Source organism: Thalassophryne amazonica, chromosome 12 (genome assembly GCF_902500255.1).
Source record: "Thalassophryne amazonica chromosome 12, fThaAma1.1, whole genome shotgun sequence".
NCBI classification, from domain to species: domain Eukaryota; kingdom Metazoa; phylum Chordata; class Actinopteri; order Batrachoidiformes; family Batrachoididae; genus Thalassophryne; species Thalassophryne amazonica.
In genome coordinates, this window is record NC_047114.1 from 82,375,442 (window position 1) to 82,399,056 (window position 23,615).

The following is a 23,615-nucleotide window of genomic DNA, read 5'->3' on the forward strand; positions in this document are numbered from 1 at the left end:
CCGTGAGAATGATGAAGGTTCAATAGCTTTTGCATGATTGAAAGGGGGCACATGGATTAATTGCTCAATCAGACCGAGTCTCCTTAATGAATTTCATTTGCTCTTTTGCCCTTTTTAAGGGAAATCTTTACATGCATTACATAAATTTGAGAACTCATCCCCAACCTCACGAGCAACTAATACAATTATTTTCATTAGAGCTGCTGCGCTGTGGTCCGTTAAGGATATCATGATGTGAAACTGCTTAAACTCATAAATATGCCACATTTACAACAACGGCATTCAGGGGTTTTCAGACTCATGTCCTGTGTTTCTTAACTAATATGTTTGCTTCTAGTCCAATTAGTAATGTTGCAAAAGCTTGATTGATATGACACCTACTTCTGCCTGACAGAACCAGATGATCATTTAGTCAGGGATGTTACATTTCCTTTTAATTACAGGAATACACATCCCAAACATAAGAAAAAAGGTCAATAAGAGCTACTAGATTTGTCTAATTCCCCCTGAGCCCAATTTACCACACAGTTAATGAGCATATCCATACAAATTTCATCATGTCTGTGTTATCACTGTGAGCATGCATTTTGAATATAAAATGACCGTATCTATGTGCTGGACCCCCCCCCCGGCCAAGCATCAGCCCACCCCCTTTATGAAGAAAGTTGGTTAAAAGTCCAGCTGAAATTAAATTATTCTTTATTAAAATGTCCACCCTAAAATAAATGAATTTTGTAACCCCCACAAACCATAAAAAGCAAAAAAAAAAAAAAGAGTTTTCACTATGTTTTTCTCGTCTCTTACACATCTGACCTCTGATGATGTCATCAGTGTGCGCTGGTAACATGAAGTTGAAATGTGCTCTTAGTTTGATGGATTTGTGCAAGAAAACAGGGCATGTTCGGGGACAGCTTTGTGAAGGTTCACAGCGGCAGTCAGCGGCATGTTACGCTGTTTTCGCATGTCACCTCCTGCAGCAGCAGGAGGTGACATGAGGTGGGGTCAGCTGACGTCAGTGGACAAGGAACACATTTAATGTTTGATGTTTCTACAGCTTAACTGGAGTCCACCTGGGGTAAATTCAGTTGATTGGATATGATCTGAAAAGGCACACACCTGTCTGCATACCCTGCATCTGGAAAGTATTCACAATGCTTCCCCTTTTCCACATTTTATGTTACAGCCTTATTCCAAAATGGAGTAAATTCATTATTCCCTCAAAATTCTACTAACAACACCCCATAATGATAACCTGAAAAAGTTTTTTTTTTTTTAGTTTTTTGAAAGGTTATCACATGTACGTAAGTATTCACACCCTTTGCTCAATACTTTGTTGATGCACCTTTGACAGCAATTACAGCCTCAAGACTTCTTGAATATGATGCCACAAGCTTGTTGCACCGCTCAAGTTCCATCAGGTTAGGTGGGGAGCGTCAGTGCACAGCCATTTTCAGATCTCTCCAGAGAGGGTCAATGGGATTCAGCTCTGAGCGCTGGCTGGGCCACTCAAGGATGTTCACAGAGTTGTCCTGAAGCCACTCCTTTGATATCTTGGCTGTGTGCTTTGGAACAAGGATTGAACTGTCTGCAGAGATGGTTGTCCTTCTGGAAGGTTCTCCTACCTCACAGAGGAATGTTGGAGCTCTGACAGAGTGACCATTGGGTTCTTGGTCACCTCCCTGACTCCCCTGATCACTCAGTTTAGACAGGTGCCCAACTCTGGGAAGAATCCTGGTGGATCCGAACTTGTTCCATTTACAGATGATGGAGGTCACTGTGCTCATTGGGACCTTCAAAGCAGCAGAAATGTTTCTTTACCTTCCCCCAGATTTGTGCCTCAAGACAATCTTGTCTCTGAGGTCTACAGACAATTCCTTTGACTTCATGTTTGGTTTGTGCTCTGACATGCACTGTCAACTGTGGGACCTTATATATAGACAGGGATGTGCCTTTCAAAATCATGTCCAATCAACTGAGTTTACCCCAGGTGGACTCCAATTAAGCTGTAGAAACATCTCAAGGATGATCAGTGGACACAGGAGGCACCTGAGCTCAATTTTGAGCTTCATGTCAAAGGCTGTGAATAGTTATATACATGTGATTTCTTAATTATGTTTTTAATAAATTTGCAATCTAAAAAAGCTAACTTTTTTCACATTGTCATTATGGGGTATTGTGTGTAGAATTTTGAGGAAAAAATGAATTTCATCCATTTTGGAATAAGTCTGTAACATAAAAAAAATGTAGAAAAAGTGAAGCACTGTGAATACTTTCTGGATGCACTATATAGGGAGAAGGATGCTGATGATGGAGCCACCAGGCAGGAGAAGAGGTAAGTCAAAGAGGAAGGTTTATGGATGTGTTGAGGGAGGACATGCAGGTGGTTGACATGACAGAGGATGATACAGAGGACAGGGTGAGATGGAAAGGACTGATTTGCTGTGATCACCCCTAATGGGAGCAGCCGAAAGAAGAAGAAGGTAACAAAAGTGTGTCCACAGATGCACAGACAGATAGAAGCATGATGACAATGTTGTATATTCTGCATACATATTGGCCAACATTAAAAATGGGTCTCTCTTAATGGTAAAGAATCTTTAAAAAAAACTCCAGGATTTGGATCCATCTGAGCTTCAAATACAGTGAAGCCACGGAGAATCCCTGTCATGCGAAAAAAAAAAAAAAAGCCCTCTAAACACAATTGAAACAACATGCTTGCCGAGTGTGTGCAGAAATTCAAACTTTAAAAACAACTCAGTACGATATCCTCTAATCCTCGGAGCGTGGTGAATTCAATTAGCATTGTGCCATAAAGACAAAGACAAACAATACAGAATGTAGACATCATCGCAGCACAGCACAACACTGGAATGTGTTGATGTTTGCAATAAATCATAATGAAGGTAGCCTGAGGTAAAGCTCATTTAGTCTTTCATCTTTCCTGAGCTGGTACACACTTTCCTCCTTTCCATTTTCGTATAATTTCTTATGATGTAACGATGTGGCTCTTATGCGCAATGCTTTGAAACCCCAGGAGCCAATCCATCACATCCACCTCACGGCATGCTGGTTAATCTGAGCAAGCAGCTGGAAAACCATCAAACAGCTGCCACATGCTGAAACTACACGTCTGCTCCAAAACTCCTTCAGTCACGAGTTGGTCACGGCAGCAGAAAGTCACCACCATACCATGAGGGAAAGTGTTCCCAGTTGTTTTGTTTTTTTGTTTTGTTTTTGTTTTGTTTTTTGTTTTTTCATCAAGCCCCCCCACCTTTTTGGAAGCCAAAATAAATTCACACCGTATACCCTACAGGTTTACACTTTCCTATACACCAACTGCATTTAAAATTTTATAGCAACATCCTCTGATGCTGATTTGAAGTACAAAGGACCTGAGCAGAACCAAGGACATACAAACCATACTCGCTGACCCACTGCATCAGGCCTGCCTGTGTAATAAATGTTCTGTGACCTACAACATTTGGCACAATGTCAGATTTTTTCCATCAGGATTCTGCTTCACGGGTGCATGTAACACCCGGAAGCTGCCAAATTCCATCAGCCACTGCTAAGTACAACAAACAACCAGGAGAGAAAAGTGTAAGCAATAAATCATCCTTAGACATAGCTTGTGGGTACACAAGTATTTAGACAGTGACAAAAATGTTATAATTTTACTTCTACACTCCACCATAATGGACTTTAAAATACAGCAATCGAAATCTGCTTGTAGTGTCAACTTTCAGCTTCAATTCAAGAGGTTTAACAAAAATGTAGTTGTCATTTAAGAATTGTGGCTGTGATTGGAGAAACTGCATTGTGCAACTTTTGTCTGTTGCATCACCAGTCATACAGCATCACAGCACAGAGAATGATTTGGTGGCAGTTTTCTATAAGGCACATGGGAGACTTAGAGCCTAGAGTTGATCTCTTTTCTCGTATGAAAATCTTTCTCTGCTCCATTCCACGATGAATATGTGACTGGAGAGGTGCAACAGAAAAAGTTGCAGTGTGCGCAGTTTCTTCCTACACACAGGGAGCAAACCTCTTATGTTGCTGCTTTGACGAGTTACAGAGCTGCGTGTCGTCAGAGCGAGCTGCAAAAAGTTTGTACCTGAGTTTTCAGAGGTGGTGTTTGTAGTTGCCATCTGCCACGCCAGTGTTTGCCAACCCGGACAGTGGGAATACCACCTCAACCGGCAACTTAGCCCCGCGACTGGACAGCAACAACGTCCGAGGCCCGCCCAACGTGGTGAATTCACTGAGGCCACGCGCTGCGTCATTAAAGCCGCGCGTCACGAGTGCCGCTTCCCCGAGGCCTCGTGCAGCCACCGCGGATCCATCAGCGCGGAAACACCGAGGCCGCGCGGCACCAGCGCAGTGCAGATCCATCCCGGTGACAAACAACGCAGGCTGTTAACATCGGCGATCGACAAGCTGCTCATAAGCCGACCATGGGGCCTAAGAAGGTTCTGACAGCGGAGGAAGGTGACGATATTAAAAAATCTCTGGACTTTCTATCAGAGGAGATTTCTGTTGTGAAGCAGCAACAGAAATCAATCATGGATCTGGTGGAGGAGGTGAAGGCATTACGGCTCCAGAACGCCGAGAAAGACCGGCATCTGGTGCAGCTGGAAAATAGAGTGGCTGAATTGGAGCAGTACACCAGAATCAACGACATCATCATCACAGGTCTTCACATCAAACCACGGTCCTACGCACGGGCGGTAACAGATGAGAGCGGAGGGGAGCCCAGTGAACAGGAGGTCAGCTCTGTGGAAAAACAGGTTGCTGATTTCCTCCTATCTAAAGGTATAGAAATGGATTTAAATAACATTGAAGCGTGCCACCCTCTGCCCCGGAGAAATGACGGTGATAAACGAACCGTCATCATGAGATTCATCAACAGAAAACACAAAACAGCACTGTTAAAACAAGGAAGAAAACTGAAAGGGACAAACGTATTCATCAATGAACATCTCACCAAACGGAATGCCGACATCGCCAGGAAAGCACGCTTCTTAAAGAAACGGAAAAATCCAGCACACATGGACTTCAAACTGTAAAATATTCATCAAACTGAACGGATCACCAGAACAAGCAAAAGTCATGGCAATAAGGAACATCGAGGAGCTGGACAAATATGAACAATAGGTATGAGGACTCAAACACATCACAGCACCATGATGAAGACTGGAGCAACCCACTCATCCACATCATCTACACCCGGAGACAAGAGAGACATAATGACTAAGGATAATGATCCGTTTATTTCTGCCCAGGAGCTCTGTCTAGATACATTTAATTATAATAACTCTGCTAACCACCCCTTCGAATCTGAAAATGATCCTGATACCTTTTTCAGTGAGAATATTGTGAGACAGTGCAAATATTTTACAGAAGAACAATTCAAAAATTATAAAATCAATGTTGAAAATTTTTCAATTATACATTTCAACAGCAGAAGTCTTTCTCGTAATCTGTCCACTATTAATGATTGTTTGAAAACATCCAAAAAACGTTTTTTCAGTTATTGCAATTTCAGAAACATGGTTAAATGAGGATAATAAAGATCTGGTATATCTTGATGGTTATGAATTGTTCCTGGTTAATAGGCAGACGAGAAGGGGCGGAGGCGTTGCATTGTTTGTAAGGTCAGATTATAACTGTAAACTCATTAACAACATGTCATTTACAGTGGACAACATCATGGAATGTGTTACCATAGAAATTACATCTATAAACTCCAAAAACATAGTTGTTAGTTAAATTTACAGAGCTCCTGGGACAAATATTGACACCTTTGAAGACATTATCTTAGGAATGTACAACAAAATCAACAGAAATAAGCATTTATTTGTCTGTGGAGATTTCAATATAGATTTTTTAAACCCTCACAATCATCCACAAATTACCTCATTTATAAACACCTTGTACTGTTTAGGGCTGTTTCCAACCATCATTCATCCTAGCAGAATAACTATGGACTCAACAACTCTCATTGACAATATTTTAACTAACGTTATATCCGGTAATCTTAGTGGGGGACTACTGGTCAGTGACATCAGTGATCACTTGCCAGTTTTCTCAGTCTTTGCATTGGAGGGTTGTTGTAAGTATCGAAGCAATATCAAATTCATGAGTAGAAAAGTAACACCTGAAACAATTGATAATTTAAGGGAGGATTTATCAAGTCAGAATTGGTCAGATGTTTTTGTTGATGATGTTGACAGGTCATATGATGCTTTCATTTCCATTTTTTCCAGTTTGTATAATAAACACTGTCCATTTGTTGACAAAATATATAGAAATCAATATAGCAACAAACCATGGATAACTAAGGGACTTCAGAGGGCATGTAAAAAGAAAAACGTACTATATAAACAATTCATAAAACTACAAACTAAGGAAGCTGAAAGTAAGTATAAAACATATAAGAATAAGTTAATCAATATCATGAGACTCAGTAAAAAAACATATTATAATGAGTTACTTGTCAAAAATAGAAATAACATCAAAACACATGGAACATATTAAATGAAATAGTAAAAAAGAATAGAGTAACTAGAGATTATCCTTCATTTTTTCAGAGTAACAACTACATCACGATTGATAACGACGAGTCTATTGCTAAACACTTTAATGAATACTTCGTTAATGTGGGTAAAAATCTTGCCAGTAAGATTGACTCATCAACTAATAACTTCTGGGTAAATAATTCAACGTTTAACAAATCTGTTTCAATGTTCATTGGTGGTACTCATGAAAGGGAAATACTTGATCTGGTTCATGGTTCAAAAAGTAAGAAATCGACTGATTTTAATAATTTGGATATGGCTTTATTAAAAAAAGTTATTGATTGTATAGTAAAACCGTTCAATTATATTTGCAATATGTCACTAAGTACTGGTAAATTTCCTTCTCAAATGAAAATAGCCAAAGTAATTCCTCTGTTTAAAACTGGTGACAACACACATTTTCTAATTATAGACCTATATCACTCCTGCCACAATTTTCCAAAATTTTGGAAAAAATATTTGCTAAAAGATTAAATGATTATTTACTGAAGCATAACATCATTTGTGAAGAACAATATGGATTCAGAAGGTCTCGAACTACATCACATGCTTTGATGGACTTTGTGGAAAGTACAGCAACTGCAATTGATAATAAACAATACACAATAGGTGTTTTTTTTTTTTTATTTACAGAAAGCGTTTGACACAATTAACCATGGAATACTATTAAGTAAACTGCAGAAATATGGAATCAGAGGTCTGGCATATGAATGGATAGCTAGTTATTTACAAGGCAGATTTCAGTATGTTCAATTCAGTAATACAAATTCTGAACTCAGGGATGTCACATGTGGGGTGCCGCAGGGCTCAGTGCTGGGTCCTTTGTTGTTTATAATCTATATAAATGATATAAGTTGGGTGTCGAGTTCACTGAGATGTGTCCTTTTTGCGGATGATACAACTGTGTTCTGTAGCGGTGAAAATCTTGAACAGCTTCTGGACATAGTGGAGAAAGAACTGGAAAAATTTAAGGTTTGGTTTGATGCTAATAAGTTGTCACTCAACCTTGGGAAAACTAAATGTATTATATTTGGAAATAAACAGGCACCCAAATGTAAAAAATTAACTATAAACAATAAGGAAATTGAGTTAGTAACAGAGAATAAATTTTTAGGTGTTATAATTGATAATAAACTTAGCTGGAAACCACATATAAATTATGTGAAATCAAAATTGTCAAAACTATAGCCATTTTGTATAAAGCCAAAGACCTACTGCCGCAAGAAGGGTTACTTACTTTATATCATTCTCTGATGGTACCATATATGACATATTGTGTTGAGTCATGGGGAAACACTTACAAATCAAATACCAATCCAATATTCCTTTTGCAAAAACGAGCCATACGAATCATCTGCAATAAACAATATCGTGAACCAACTCATTCTCTATTTGTGTCTTTAAATTTATTAAAATTCATTGATTTGGTCGATTACATTATAATTCAAACTTTATTTCGAGCGAAAAACCAAGCCTTACCGAGACATGTCCAGAGTCTGTTCCGATTGAGGGAATCCAGATATAGTTTAAGAGGTTGTGCAATTTTTATGAAACCACCAGTAAGAACAAATGTAAAGGGTGTTTGTGTGTCTGTGGTTGGGGTGAGGAAATGGAACAAATGTTCAACAGAGGTTAGAATGAGTAGTACCTTAGTGAGATTTAAGAAACTACTCAAAAAGAACATTATATCTAAGTATCATAAAGAAGCAAATATAATTTGATTTATATGGAATGTTCAATTTATAAGTGGGACTTATTGTATATTTGAATGTGTGGGTATGTATATGCGTATGTAGATATATAGATATGGGTAGGTGTATATGTATATGTATATAAGTGACTGTGTATATGTATGTATATATTTATGTTTGTAAAGTATATACGTATGTATATAGGTATATATGGCACAGCCCAAGCAGAGGGTCACCCCCAAGAGCCTGGTCTGCTTGAGGTTTCTTCCTTATAGGGAGTTTTTCCTCACCACAGTTGCCTAGTGCTTGCTCTGGGGGTTGGTAAGGTTAGTCCTTACTGGCGTAAAGTGCCTTGATTCAACTTTCTTATGATCTGGTACTATATAAATATAATTATAAGTGAATAGTATATTGATGTGTATGTCTGTGTGTCGACATGTAGTAGTGAATTTATATTTATGTAAATATGACTGATTAGAATTGTTGGACTTGTACTAGCAGGGGTGGGCGCTAATAAGCTTTGCTTCAGCCCACACCCTTTCGGACTCACTAGTTTTGTCTGTGTTTGTTTGTGGAATTGTTCATTTTTTTCTATTTGAATATTTTGTGTGCCGAATTAAAAAACTTTGTCACTTTGTCACTTTGTCTTCAATGAAGTCTAAAATTTCCTCAGAGTTGTCAACATTGCCTTGAAGGCCTCCCTCACTCGTCTCCACGCACGGTCACTCAGTATTTGAGAACAGTCGACTTCACACAGATTTACCTCAGAGTACTGTCATGTGTATGGTTCTTAATGTTATTAATGACTGAAGTAAATGTGATCATTCAGTGACTTGTAAATGTTCATCTACTCATCCCTGATTAGTCTAGAAAACTGGCTGTAAATTTGAAATGGATGGAAATGTTGTTTCAGCTAAAAAAAATACTAAGTTAAGTGAACACTATAATTTGTTCTTTGAATACGAAGAAAGAGTGTACTAATTGTGAGTCACTGACCCGGGAAAGTGTGCAGCAGTATACTGAGACAATGTATTAGCTTCCGAAACAAAGCTTTCAAAGCATTTTGAAGTAGCAGCTATAACAGACAAACTCAGTCCTTATTTAAGAAGGTTAAACTTCATCTTTTTTTAAGTCCTTATAATTATGAAATGACTGACTCTGTAGTGTAATGAAAATGGATGTAACTTTTAATTTTCTGATTATGTATGAAGTTGTCAATAGAATTTATCTATCACAACACCAGGTGGCAATAAACAACATCTGTAGCAGTAACAGCGCCACCTAATGTATACTGAAGTATGATGGGAATGACAAATTATAATAAATTATGGGAATGCACAAAATTCAAGGCAAGACTGAAAAGAAAGTGTAATAAAAAACATGCTGACATTTCTTTGCAATGATTAAGAAGCAATGCTTTCACAAAACTATACTGTTTTTATGCATTTTTGGGGGGAGGGGCCCTGCCCGAGCACTATTTTCAGCGTCAAAACAAGGCCCATAGAGCCAAACCATAATAGCTGGCACAAATATGCTGCCAGATTTGGAATCTGTGGATGTTTTTGCCCTAGAAAACATCTTAAAATAATTTTCAATGACCTACCTTGATGAAATATGGACAAGAAAAAGCAGTGCTCAGTGACAATGCATTGAATGTCATACATGGAAGCTGGACGGATTCATACTCACTAGGTGAAAATGCCATCTGGCAGAAATTGGCGGTATATCACAGATCAGCAGTTCTAATTAACCACAAAATGTTGGCTATTAAGGGGATTTGTGAAAGAGACATAAAGTGTGTCCATAACTACAGAGGATATGGGAAGATCAAGAGCATAGAGATGATGTGTGAGGTGAGCAGATCCAGAGAACATTGAGGACAAAAAAATGGGATCTCCACGCTTAGTATATAGGTAACATAAAATTGTGTACAGTGTAAAGGTAGCGTTGTATTACAGATAATCCTTATGTTTAAACTGTCCAATTACTTATGGCCTTGGAGTGGCTACATAGAAAAATGATTGGAATTTATTGATGGCTGATGCAACAGTTGTTGAAGCCTTTAAACTAAAGCTGAAAGTTTGCACTTCATTCACATTTTGAGTGAATGTTTTTAGCTCCATTGTGGTGGTATACAGAGGGAAAAAAAAATCACAAAACTTGTGCCGATGTCCAAATACTTATGGACCTGACTGTACAGATATGTAGTGGAGTGTACCAGTATAAGGATTCCAAGAACCATATACACTTGAAAAAATTTGATGTAACAATTTGCAATTTGCATGGATTTATTCAATTATTTATAGATTTATTTAATTATTAAGTTATTTCAACTTAGTTATTTCTACTTTCAAATGAGTTAATGCCACCAGACTTCTGTAGTTAAGATGAAATAACTTTAGTTAAGTGCAAATTGTTACATCACCTTTTCTCATTGAGACAGCAGTTAATTTTTTAGAGTGTACTATCAAGTACCATGACCAAGTGTCACATTGCGTGGGCTTTTATCTCTGTCCACTGAATGTTGGATATCTGGTCTTACTCTCAGGGATTTAGAGTAGTGCTGCTGCTTCTTCACACTGAAAAGAGCCAGCTGAGGTGGTTTGGGCATCTGGTGAGGATGCCCCCCGTCATCTCCCTCGGGAGGGCTTCCAGGCATGACCAAGTGGGAGGAGGCCTCAACACCCAGGACACGCTGGAGGGATTATATTTCCCAGATGGCTTGGGAAAGCCTTGTGAAGCCCCTCGAAGAGTTAGAAGACTTGGCCAAGGATAGGAAAGTATGGAACGAGCTGCTTGGTTGACTGCCACCACGACCCAGATAAGCAGCAGAAAATGAATAAATGAATGAAAGAATGCGTATGGATGTCAGAGCTTAAGAAGGAATTACATCCTAATTACAGTTAAGACATGATCCCACCACTAGGAGCAGTGGGCAGCCACAGTGCCGGGGGACCAACTCCAGACATATAGACGGTGCTGCTTTGCTAAGGGGCAGAGAAAGGAGCAGACTTTAAAGTACCTATTTCGACGGTGGGAGGAAACCTGAGTGCCCGGAGGAAACCCATGCAAACACTGGACACTGAACATTGGTGGAATCAAACCCTAGACCTTTTTGCTGTGGTAAAGACATGTTTAGAAACATTTTTCTGACAGACTGCAAAGACTGCAAATTGTAGCAAAATGGAGATTATCCATCCATCCATCCATTTTCTTCCGCTTTATCCGGAGTCGGGTCGCGGGGGCAGCAGCTCAAGCAAAGCCGCCCAGACCTCCCGATCCACACACACCTCCTCCAGCTCCTCCGGGGGAACCCCAAGGCGTTCCCAAGCCAGCCGAGAGATGTAGTCCCTCCAGCGTGTCCTGGGTCTTCCCCGGGGCCTCCTCCCAATGGGACATGCCTGGAACACCTCTCCAGTAAGGCGTCCAGGGGGCATCCGGAAAAGATGCCCGAGCCACCTCAACTGACTCCTTTGGATGTGGAGGAGCAGCGGATCGACTCCGAGCTCCTCCCGAGTGACCGAGTTCCTCACCCTATCTCTAAGGGAGCGCCCAGCCACCCTGCGGAGGAAACTCATCTCGGCCGCTTGTACTCGCGATCTCGTTCTTTCGGTCATGAACCAAATCTCATGACCATAGGTGAGGATTGGAACGTAGATCGATCGGTAAATCGAGAGCTTTGCCCCCCTACTCAGCTCTCTCTTCACCACGATGGTCCGATACAGCGACCGCATCACTGCAGATGCTGCACCGATGCGTCTATCGATCTCATGCTCCATCTGCCCCTCACTCGTGAACAAGACCCCGAGATACTTAAACTCCTCCACTTGAGGCAAGGACACTCCACCGACTTGAAGAGGGCAAAGCACCTTTTTCCGGTCAAGAACCATGGCCTCGGATTTGGAGGTGCTGATTCTCATCCCGGACGCTTCACACTTGGCTGCAAACCGCCCCAGTGCACGCTGAAGGTCCTGATTTGATGAAGCCAACAGAACCACATCGTCCGCAAACAGCAGAGACGAGATTCTGTGGTTCCCAAACCAGACCCCCTCTACACCCTGGCTGCGCCTAGAAATTCTGTCCATAAAAATAATGAACAAAACCGGTGACAAAGGGCAGCCCTGGCGGAGGCCAACGTGCACTGGAAACAGGTTTGACTTACTACCGGCAATGTGAACCAAGCTCCTGCTGCGGTCGTACAGGGACCGGATAGCCCTTAGCAAAGGACCCTGGACCCCGTACTCCCGGAGCACCCCCCACAGGGTGCCCCGAGGGAAACGGTCAAACCCCTTCTCCAGATCCACAAAACACATGTGGACTGGTAGGGCGAACTCCCATGAACCCTCGAGCACCCGATGGAGCGTGTAGAGCTGGTCCAGTGTGCTGCGACCAGGACGAAAACCACACTGCTCCTCCTGAATCCGAGGTTTGACCATCGGTCGAATTCTCCTCTCCAGTACTCTGGAATAGACCTTACTGGGGAGGCTGAGGAGTGTGATCCCCCTATAGTTTGGAACACACCCTCCGGTCCCCCTTCTTAAACAGAGGGACCACCACCCCGGACTGCCAATCCAGAGGCACTGTTCCCGATCGCCACGCGATGTTGCAGAGGCGTGTCAGCCAAGACAGAGACTTGAGGTACTCAGGACGGATTTCATCCACCCCAGGAGCCTTGCCATCGAGGAGCTTTCCAACCACCTCGGTGACTTCGGCCTGGGTAATGGATGAGTCTGCCTCTGAGGCCCCAGTCTCTGCTTCCTCTTCGTAAGACGTGACGATGGGATTGAGGAGATCCTCGAAGTATTCCTTCCACCGCCCGACAACATCCCCAGTCAGGGTCAACAGCTCCCCACCCGCACCATATACAGTGCTGGTGGAGAGCTGCTTCCGCCTCCTGAAGCGCCGGACGGTTTGCCAGAATCTCTTCGAGGCCAACAGATAGTCCTCCTCCATGGCCTCCCCGAACTCCTCCAAGACTCAAGTTTTTGCCTCTGCAACCGCACGGGCTGCGGCACGCTTGGCCTGCCGGTACCTGTCAGCTGCCTCCAGGGTCCCACCTACCAACAAAGATAAGTAGGACTCCTTCTTCAGCTTGACGGCATCCCTTACTTCCGGCGTCCACCACCGGGTTCGGGGACTGCCGCCGCGACGGGCACCAGAGACCTTGTGACCACAGCTACGAGCGGCCACATCAACAATAGAGGTGGAGAACATGGTCCACTCAGAATCCATGTCTCCAACCTCCCCCGGGATTTGGGAGAAGCTCGCCCGGAGATGGCAGTTGAAGACCTTGCTGACAGAGGGTTCCGCCAGTCGTTCCCAGCAGACCCTCACGATACGTTTGGGCCTGCCAGGTCTGACCGGCTTCCTCCCCTCCCAGCGGATCCAACTCACCACCAGGTGAGTTAAATCAGGAGATACCAGGAGATTATAATCTTGTAATTCTTTGTTACCTGGATCTAATTATAATTAAAAAGCAGCTCATCAAAAATCTTTTTAATCTTCTCTCCTGTCAGGAATAGTTAAATCCCTTTTTAATCACGTCTTAACTGTATTCTTACTATTTTCTTATATTATTTTAAAAAGGAGATTTCATCCTGTTGAGTGTCATTTCTAATTACCAATATATCTACAAGTATATTTATTACTGAATTTTAATGGACCACAATGAGTGCTTTTGCTGTCTCTTCTTAAAATGCATTTGCACTGCACTCTATTTCCACTTTGCATGTATATTATTATTATTTTTTGTAAAATAAACTCAATAAATTGAAAGAAACGTATATAATTTTGGAAAAATACTTAAATTTCTGTAAGAAAAGCCCCGACAGTAAAATGTTGTAGTGAGCACAAAAAAGAAGAAAAAAAGAAAGGAAAAAAGCAATTGGAAAACCCTTCAGTCAAGACAATAAATAAGATTTATTTATTTATTTACTTGTTTAGCTTATTTGTTTCAACATTCAACTATCAGGGCTTTATAAATTAAATTTTTATAAATAAATTTTTTTTTTCTTTAAAAAAATTCGAGTATTTTTCAAAAGTGAATATGTTTCTTTTCATTTATTGAGTTTATCTGGTAAAAATTTACGTACATAAAAAGTGTGCATAGACTGCAGTGTAAATACATTTTAAGAAAAAATATTTGTTTATAAAAGCGCTGATGAATGTTGTACAGTGAGACGTTTTTTTTTTTTTTTAATGGAATAAGGCTTCAGTCAAAACAAAACAAAAAAGAAATAAAAAATACTTTTTTTAACCTTACTGTCAGGGCTAACAAGTTCACTGCAGTTACAAAAAAAAAAACAACCAAACAAAAAAAAACCCAAGAACAATCAAAGTGCAAAAAGTAAAAGTCATGGTAACGATTAAACGCGTCAATTAATCGTACTGTAATTGCGACGAAAATGATACATTGTAATGAGGCGAAAAAAGGAGAGACAAGTTTTAAGTGGTGTACTCACATCTGTGGTTGCGGCGCCTGCCTTTATACATGACGGCGACAAGCAGCGAGCTCCAGCGTCTGTTTGTCCCCCAGAAAACACACACAGACGGTCCGACTCCGGCGGCACACAGCCGAGGCGCCCCGGACTGTACCATTATCACCGTGCGGCGGGGGGGACGAGCCCAACTCAAAACACTGCAGCCCAAATCCAAGTTATCATTCACTTATTACTGTGTCGACAACAACAAAATAAATAAATAATAATAAAAAAAAATACAATTAAAGCACATGAAATTTGGCGCTGTAATAATCATTTCTGTACAGTGTAGCTTTTGTCTGTTGCACCTTCACCACAATAAAAAAGGCCTCCTGGGAAACTGCAACGAAAATTTCAGGCATTCTATTTGAATAAAATCCTTCTCTGTGTTGCTCCTTCATAAAGCAAAATAAATGGTTGTGCAACCAGACAAAATGTGTCCTAGAGCTGGTCCAATCACAGCCACAAAAGCCTGTAACTCCTGCAGAGCTGCCCTAAGTGTCTTGGTGGCTTCCCTCACTTGTGTTCTTGCATGCTCAATCAGTCTTGTAACAAAAAAAAAGTCTGTAAATCCTAAATATATTTTTTCATTAAATCCCTTGAATTAAAGTGGAAAGTCTATACTACAAGCACATCTCGAGTCTTAACGTCAGTGTGGTGGTGTACAGACAAAATTACAAAATTTGTGTAACTACATTACAATACTTGTGTAACTACTTCCATAATCATAGCCACAAAAGCCTGTAACTCCTTCAGAACTGTCATATGTGTCTTGGTGGCTTCCCTCGCTTGTGTCCTTTCTTGCATGGTCGCTCAGGCTTCTTTTTTTTTTTTTTTTTTTTAAAAGAAGCCTCTAATTCCTAAATGGTTTATATAATATTTTTTCAGTGTGGCGGTGTACAGACAAAAATTACAAAATTTGTATAACTACTTCCATAATCATAGCCACAAAAGCCTGTAACTCCTTCAGAACTGTCATATGTGTCTTGGTGGCTTCCCTCGCTTGTGTCCTTTCTTGCATGGTCGCTCAGGCTTCTTAAAAAAAAAAGAAGCCTGTAATTCCTAAATGGTTTATATAATATTTTTTTCAGTGTGGCGGTCTACAGACAAAAATTACAAAATTTGTATAACTACTTCCATAATCATAGCCACAAAAGCCTGTAACTCCTTCAGAACTGTCATATGTGTCTTGGTGGCTTCCCTCGCTTGTGTCCTTTCTTGCATGGTCGCTCAGGCTTCTTAAAAAAAAAAGCCTGTAATTCCTAAATGGTTTATATAATATTTTTTTTTTGTGTTGTGGTGTAGAGACAAAAATTACAAAATTTGTGTAACTACTTCCATAATCATAGGCACAAAAGCCTGTAACTCCTTCAGAACTGTCATATGTGTCTTGGTGGCTTCCCTCGCTTGTGTCCTTTCTTGCATGGTTGCTCAGGCTTCTTAAAAAAAAGCCTGTAATTCCTAAATGGTTTATATAATTTTTTTTTTTAGTGTGGTGGTGTACAGACAAAAATTACAAAATTTGTGTAACTAGTTCCATAATCATAGCCACAAAAGCCTGTAACTCCTTCAGAACTGTCATATTCATCTTGGTGGCTTCCCTCACCTGTGTCCTTTCTTGCACGGTCACTCAGTCTTCTTTAAAAAAGAAGCCTGTAATTCCTAAATGCTTTATATATTTTTGCTCAATCTGTTGAATTAAAGCAGAGAAGGCTACGCTACATGCATAAGTATTCACACCCTTCTCTCAGTACTTTGTTGTTGCATCTTCAGCAGCAATTACAGCCTCAGGTTTTCTTGAATATGATTCCACAAGCTTGGTGCACCTATCTTTGGGCAGTTTTGGTCATTTCGCTTTACAGAACCTCTCAAGCTCCATCAGGTTGGATGGGGAGCGTCGGTGCACAGCCATTTTCAGATCTCTGCAGAGATATTCAATCGGATTTAGGCCTGGACTCTGGCCGGGCCCCTCAAGGACATTCACAGAGTTGTCCTGAAGCCACTCCTTTGATATCTTGGCTGTGTGCTTAGGGTCAATGTCCTGCTGAAAGATGAACCGTCGCCCCAGTCTGGTCAAGAGCGCTCTGGAGCAGGTTTTCATCCAGGATGTCTCTGTACATTGGTACATTGTTGGTGGCCAGCTCTGGTGGATATGAACTTCCATTTACAGATGATGGAGGCCACTGTGCTCATTGGGACCTTCAAAGCAGCAGAAATGTTTCTGTAGTGTTTTTTGCCTCTAGACAATCCTGTCTCTTGAGGTCTACAAACAATTCCTTTTGTTATATGGCTGGGGGGGGCCTGGCTGCCGGTTTGTTTGTCTTTTTGTTTTCCTCCCAGGTGGCGTGCATTTGGGACTGAGTGGCTGTGTTGCTGAGGCTGTCAGGACCTCACCCTGATCACCTGCGACTCGTCAGGACTCACAGCTGAGGTGCATCTGGATGGATTGGAGCATGTTGGCATTTAAGACTGGAGTGCACAGTGTGTATTTGCCAGAGACTCGACCTTGTGACCAGACGGGTGAGATCGTCGTCTTGGGAGCCATCTCATCAGCAGCGGACGCTGAGAATGTCCAGGTTTGATGCACGGTCTGTGAAAGAGGAGGGGGTGAGGTCTCACGCTCGTCAGCACACTTCCTGAGGTACGTTAGATTTTGTGACTAACAGTTATACAGTCAGTAAATGTGGTGTCCCTCACACCTTATTGTATTGAGCTGTATCTTAGTCATGTATCAGCTTCCACTGCGGTGGAGTTTTGTGAACGGGATGTTCCATGCCTGTAGGTTGGGAAGCTGATCAGTGATCAAGCCAGGAAGTGTTTGCTGTTTGTACACCTTTAAGTGTTCTGTGTGTAGAGTGTGGACTCACATAATGGTTCCTTCTTTCACAGACTCGGTTGTTGCGGCCACCTGGGAGGTGTCGGCGGGGTCCTTGGGTCCGAAACAGCTCCTGGCTCCGGACCGTTAGCGCTGCTGGGAGCGCACCACGCCAGGCCGCACCTTTCTGTTATTACATTTTCACTGTTATGTATTAAATTCAGTTAGCCTTTGTACCGTGCTCTGCTTATTTCATACTGGGTCCTTCAAACGCTGGTCGGTTCTCCGAGCTGCGTCCGACACATAACACCTTTGACTTCATGCTTGGTTTGTGCTTTGAGATGCACTTGTCAACTGTGGGACCTTATATGTAGACAGGTGTGTGACTTCCCAAATTATGTCCAATCAAATGAATTTACCCCAGGTGTTCTCCAATTAAGCTGTAGAAACATCTCATGGATGATCAGTGGAAACAGGATGCACCTGAGCTCAATGTTGAGCTTCATGTCAAAGGCTGTGAATACTTACGTACGTGTGATTTATTAGTTTATTTATTTTAATAAATTTGCAAAAATCTCAAAAATTTTGTTTCACATTGAGATTATGGGGTGTTGCGAGTAGAATTTTGAGGGAAAAATGAATTTCGTCCATTTTGGAATAAGGCTGTCACATAACAAAAGTGGAAAAAGTGAAGAGCTGTGAATACTTTCTGGATGCACCGTCCAAGCACATCTTGAGCCATGTTTCAACTTTACTGTGATGGCATACAGACAAAATTATAAAAGTTGTGTAACACACAGCCATAATCACAGCCACAAAAGCATAGCTCCTTCAGAGTTGTAATTAGTCTATGGTAGCCAGCCTCACTTACAGTAAAAACAGGCAGTTTACCACACAGTGAAATTCTGACATTACTGTTCATTCTACCTAGAAAATTCTTCCACAGTCACTCAGTTTTTGACAGCTGCCTACACCAGGCAGAACTGTGTTTCTTAATGACTGATGTAGATAAAAGTCCAAAACATATTCAGTGACTTGGAAATGTTCATGTATCCAACCACTGACTTCTCTAAAGCAAGCTGGCTGTAAAAGTGATGATTTGTATAAAACAATCCTTATATAATACTTATGGGCTCTAAAAACAGAGGGACTATGTACAGAAATGGCCATAATTCCGAATACCTAAATGATTAATGCACCTGTGGAGCTTACTGTATGTAACTTTTCAACTTCTGAAGTATCAATTTAAAAAAGTATCAAACTCTAGTGTCACCATATGCTGAACAATTTAATACACAGTGACTAAATCTCCCCAAATTTTATGTTCTTCTAACATCACCAGTTTTAATGCCTTTAATATATCTTCATAACTTTAATTTGCAGTTCCTGTGAGAATTGTTTTTCAGTATGTGCCCCTTTTTTTTGTTCAAAAAAGGTGAACAGGGTGGAAACAATATTCACGATGAGGTCTTAAGATTTGAACAACATAAGAAAAAACTCCTTGCTATAAATACAAAAAAAGACCTTTTTATAATTGCAAGAGGTGCAATTGCAATTGCAACAGGATAGAAACAATATTCAAGATGAGGTCTTAAGATTTGAACAACATAAGAAAAAACTCCTTGCTATAAATACAAAAAAAGACCTTTTTATAATTGCAAGAGGTGCAATTGCAATTGCAACAGGATAGAAACAATATTCAAGATGAGGTCTTAAGATTTGAACAACATAAGAAAAAACTCCTTGCTATAAATACAAAAAAGACCTTTTTATAATTGCAAGAGTTGCAATTGCAATTGCAACAGAATAGAAACAATATTCAAGATGAGGTCTTAAGATTTGAACAACATAAGAAAAAACTCCTTGCTATAAATACAAAAAAGACCTTTTATAATTGCAAGAGTTGCAATTGCAATTGCAACAGGATAGAAACAATATTCAAGATGAGGTCTTAAGATTTGAACAACATAAGAAAAAACTCCTTGCTATAAATACAAAAAAGACCTTTTTATAATTGCAAGAGTTGCAATTGCAATTGCAACAGGATAGAAACAATATTCAAGATGAGGTCTTAAGATTTGAACAACATAGAAAAAACTCCTTGCTATAAATACAAAAAAGACCTTTTTATAATTGCAAGAGTTATATTTGCATTTCAAGCTGTTTTACCAATACGAGGTCTGTTAGAAAAGTATCCGACCTTTTTATTTTTTCAAAAACCTGATGGATTTGAATCACGTGTGCTTGCATGAGCCAACCTTGAACCTTCGCGCGCATGCGTGAATTTTTTCACGCCTGTCCGTTGCGTCATTTGCTTGTAAGCAGCCTTTGTGTGAGGATGGGTGGAGTCTCTCGTCGTTTTTTCTTTGCAAGGAAATGGCGGAATGACTGGAGCAGCGCGAGTGCATCAAATTTTGCCAGAAACTGGGCGACAGCCAGGTGGAAACCATTCAGATTATTCAGACGGCTTTTGGTGACGCTGCTATGGGCATCACACAGATTAAGGAGCGGTACAACCGGTTTAAAGACGGCTGCACAATGGTGGAGAGCAAGCCGCGCTCCGGTCGGCCATCAACATGCTGAAATGACCGGATCATTTCCAAAGTGAACGCTGTGGTGATGTGGGACCGTCGTGTGACTATCAGAGAAATTGCGGAAGAGGTTGACATCAGCACTTTTTCGGCACATTCCACTGTGACAGAAGATTTTGCCATGAAAAGAGTTGCAGCGAAATTCATCGGCACAAAGCTGATGGCGGAACAAAAGCGCCTCCGTGTTGAAGCCTCACAGGACATGTTGTGACATGCCCAGCTCTTCCACCATTCGGAAGATTCAGACAGCTTTCGGTGGCTTTTCAGTCGTGTGACTATCTGAGAAATTGTGGACGAGAGAATAGTAGTAGTCTGAGTCTCCAAGTCAACCAAGTAATGACAACATCTTCAGAGGCAATAAAAGCACTTCTATCGCATTTAAGTCCAAGTTGTTTTGATATGTACAGTACATCACAGATTTACAGTATTACAACTAAATACAAATCATCATCAAGTAATTAAGACAGATAGATAGATCAGATAGATAGATCATGCAAACATGAGCTACAAGTCTTTTTGACATCATAAAGTGGGATGAGTTTACAGTAAGAATTCTGAAGTGATATTTGTGATGTTATAAGGATGGTATTAAAAAATAATAGGGGAAAGGTCAAAGGAAAAAACTCTCTAGCAATGTTAAAGAAAAAGATAAAAAAAAAAAACAGTTTTTGATTCAGATCTAGAACTGACATAAAATTTAATCAACTCCTCCCTGATCTTTTTGAATTATTGTGAAGTTTCTGGAGATTCATCATTTCCACAGGACGTGATTGCTCTTCACACAGACATGATCTACAGCAGCAGAGATCAACAGTGGGATGTGCCATTTGCTTCCTGAATTCAAACAACAGCAAGAGCTCATGTTTTGATTTGCCATTTGCAACTCAACTCCAACTTTATTGCTAAAGCACATTTAAAATGACAGCAGTCAACCAAAGTGCTGTATAAAAGCGGGTACCAGGCTACGCCAAAAAAGCAAATAAATAAATTAATTAGAAATAACAATAAAATTCTAGTAGATGATCAAAAACAATAAAACATAGAGATGCATCTGATCATTTAGAGAAAGCCAGGGAGAAATAGTGGGAAGGATTTAAAAGACTCTATGGCTCAGGAACAATCTAATAAAGAAGGGAAGACTGTTCCAAAGCCTGAGGGCAGCTGCCACGAAGGTACTGTTACCTCTAGTCTTTAATCTGGTTTTTGACACCTCCAACAACAGTTGGTCAGAAGACCTTAAGGCTCTGGTTAGGGTGTAGTAGTGACACAGAAGCACGGAGCGGTACAGGGGCCAGGCCATTAAGGGCTTTAAAAACAATTGAAAGAAATTTAAAATCAATTCAATGTCGGACCGGGAGCCAGTGGAGCGAGGCCACGACTGGGTGTGATGTGGTTGCACTTTTTCTTGCCTGAAAGAAGATGAGCCAGCAGCATTTTTAAAAGGGGAAAATCTAAATTTTGACAATCCTCCTCGTTGGTTAGCACTGGTCAGCAATCCCTGAGTGTTCTTCTAATTTGTGATAAATATCAGGTAGTATAGCATATGAATATGTTGTGAATATTGTGTTATGTTTATAATGTGGAATGCATTTGTTCTCTATCTCTTGCAACTTGTTAATAATAATCTTGCAATAAAAAAAAGGTTTCACTTGTGTGATCAAACTGTGTGTCTTCTTCCACTGGACCAGAAAATTTCCTTTTGCCATCACCACCTGGATGTATTCTTGCTTGATTTAACAGTAAGTGGAAGATCTACAACTTAACAGATTCCGAGACTAACTTAAAAACTGAGCGTCCATGGTAATGAGGCCTACTGGTTCACCAGCTGTTGCAGCTCTTGGGATCTGTTGCAGATGATGCCTCGTAATTGTTGTATCTAATTACACCAGCATGAGTTTTACAGCTGTCTCTCATGCCGCCTGATAACTTAACAATCCTCACAGATTCTGTGTAAGAAAAAGCATGTTTTTGTGGCTTCCAGGCCAATCATGAATGTAAATGCCAGCGTCTTCAACAGTTAATCTTTTTGTGAACTTCTCTCTTTGACAGTGTATGAAAAAGGTAATTTGCTAAACCTGGTAGATTTAAATGTGCTTTATGTGATGCAAAGTTTGTCACTGTTCATGGCATGAGGTTGCACAGCATGCTGGGTATACAGTGCATCCGGAAAGTATTCACAGTGCTTCACTTTTTCCACAATTTTTGGTACAGCCTTATTCCAAAATGGATTAAATATTTTTTTCTCAAAATTCTACACACAATACCCCATAATGACAATGTGAAAAAAGTTTTTTGAGATTTTTGCAAATTTATTAAAAATTAAAAAAACTAAGAAATCACATGTACATAAGTATTCACAGCCTTTGCAGTGAAGCTCAAAATTCAGCTCAGGTGCATCATGTTTCCACTGATCATCCTTGAGATGTTTCTAAAACTTAATTGAAGTGCACCTGAGGTAAATTCAGTTGACTGGACATGATTTGGAAAGGCACACACCTGTCTACATATAAGGTCCCACAGTTGACAGTGCATATCAGAGCACAAACTAAGCATGACGTCTGTAGAACTCTAAGACAGAATATCATGAGGCACAAATCTGGGGAAGGGTACAGAAACATTTGTGCTGCTTTGAAGGCCCCAATGAGCACAGTGGCCTCCATCATCTGTAAATGTAAGAACTTCACATTCACCAGGACTCTTCCCAGAGTTGGCCACTCGTCTAAATTGAGCATTCAGAGGAGAAGGGCCTTACTCAGAGAGATGACCCGGAACCCGATGGTCACTCTGTCAGAGCTCCAGCATTCCTCTGTGGAGAGAGGCGAACCTTCCAGAAGGACAAATATCTCTGCAGCAATCCACCAATCAGGCCTGTATAGTAGAGTGGCCAGACGGAAGCCATTCCTTAGTAAAAGGCACATGGCAGCCCATCTGGAGTTTGCCAAAAGGCACCTGAAGGACTCTCATAACATGAGAAACAAATTTGTTTCATCAGGCCACAGTCTGATGAAACAAATATTGAACTCTCTGGCATGAATGCCAGGCGTCATGTTTGAAAGAAACCAGGCACCATCGCTACAGTGAAGCATGGTGGTGGCAGCATCATGCTGTGGGGATGTTTTTCGGCGGCAGCAACTGTTAGACTAGTCAGGATTGAGGGAAAGATGAGTGCAGCAGAGACATCCTGGATGAAAACCTGGTGCCTCATGTACAAAGGCTGTGTACACACAAAAACCTGGCGTACGTATGTCTCCACGCCAATGTTCAGATGTATCAAAAGGGAAATTACCGTGGAAATGTGCAGTGAGTCATGCAAAAATCCTGGCTGGTGTATGTACATTTCTAAAGCTATTGTTCCACTGCGATAGGTGATGCTGGGAAACTGTTAATAGTGTCAAAAAACAGAAGTCATGAGAGTGATGTGCACACTAGAGACACAGTGATGAGCAATTAACACACTCACA

General features: G+C 40.8%; 1 protein-coding gene across 4 annotated transcripts in view; it reads right to left on the bottom strand.

Moving 5' to 3' along the window:
- The window catches only part of LOC117521461 (RNA-binding Raly-like protein), a 153,522-nt gene that overhangs the window by 27,405 nt on the left and 102,502 nt on the right, over nt 1-23,615 (bottom strand). Inside the window, exon 1 of one of the 4 annotated variants that reach the window (XM_034182759.1) lies at nt 14,731-14,855. The exons of the other annotated variants lie outside the window; for them this stretch is intronic. Within the exon in view, the coding sequence (XP_034038650.1) occupies nt 14,731-14,761 (31 nt within the window). The 5' untranslated portion in view covers nt 14,762-14,855. Of the gene's footprint in view, nt 1-14,730; nt 14,856-23,615 lie in introns of those variants that run through there. 4 annotated transcript variants of the gene reach the window in all.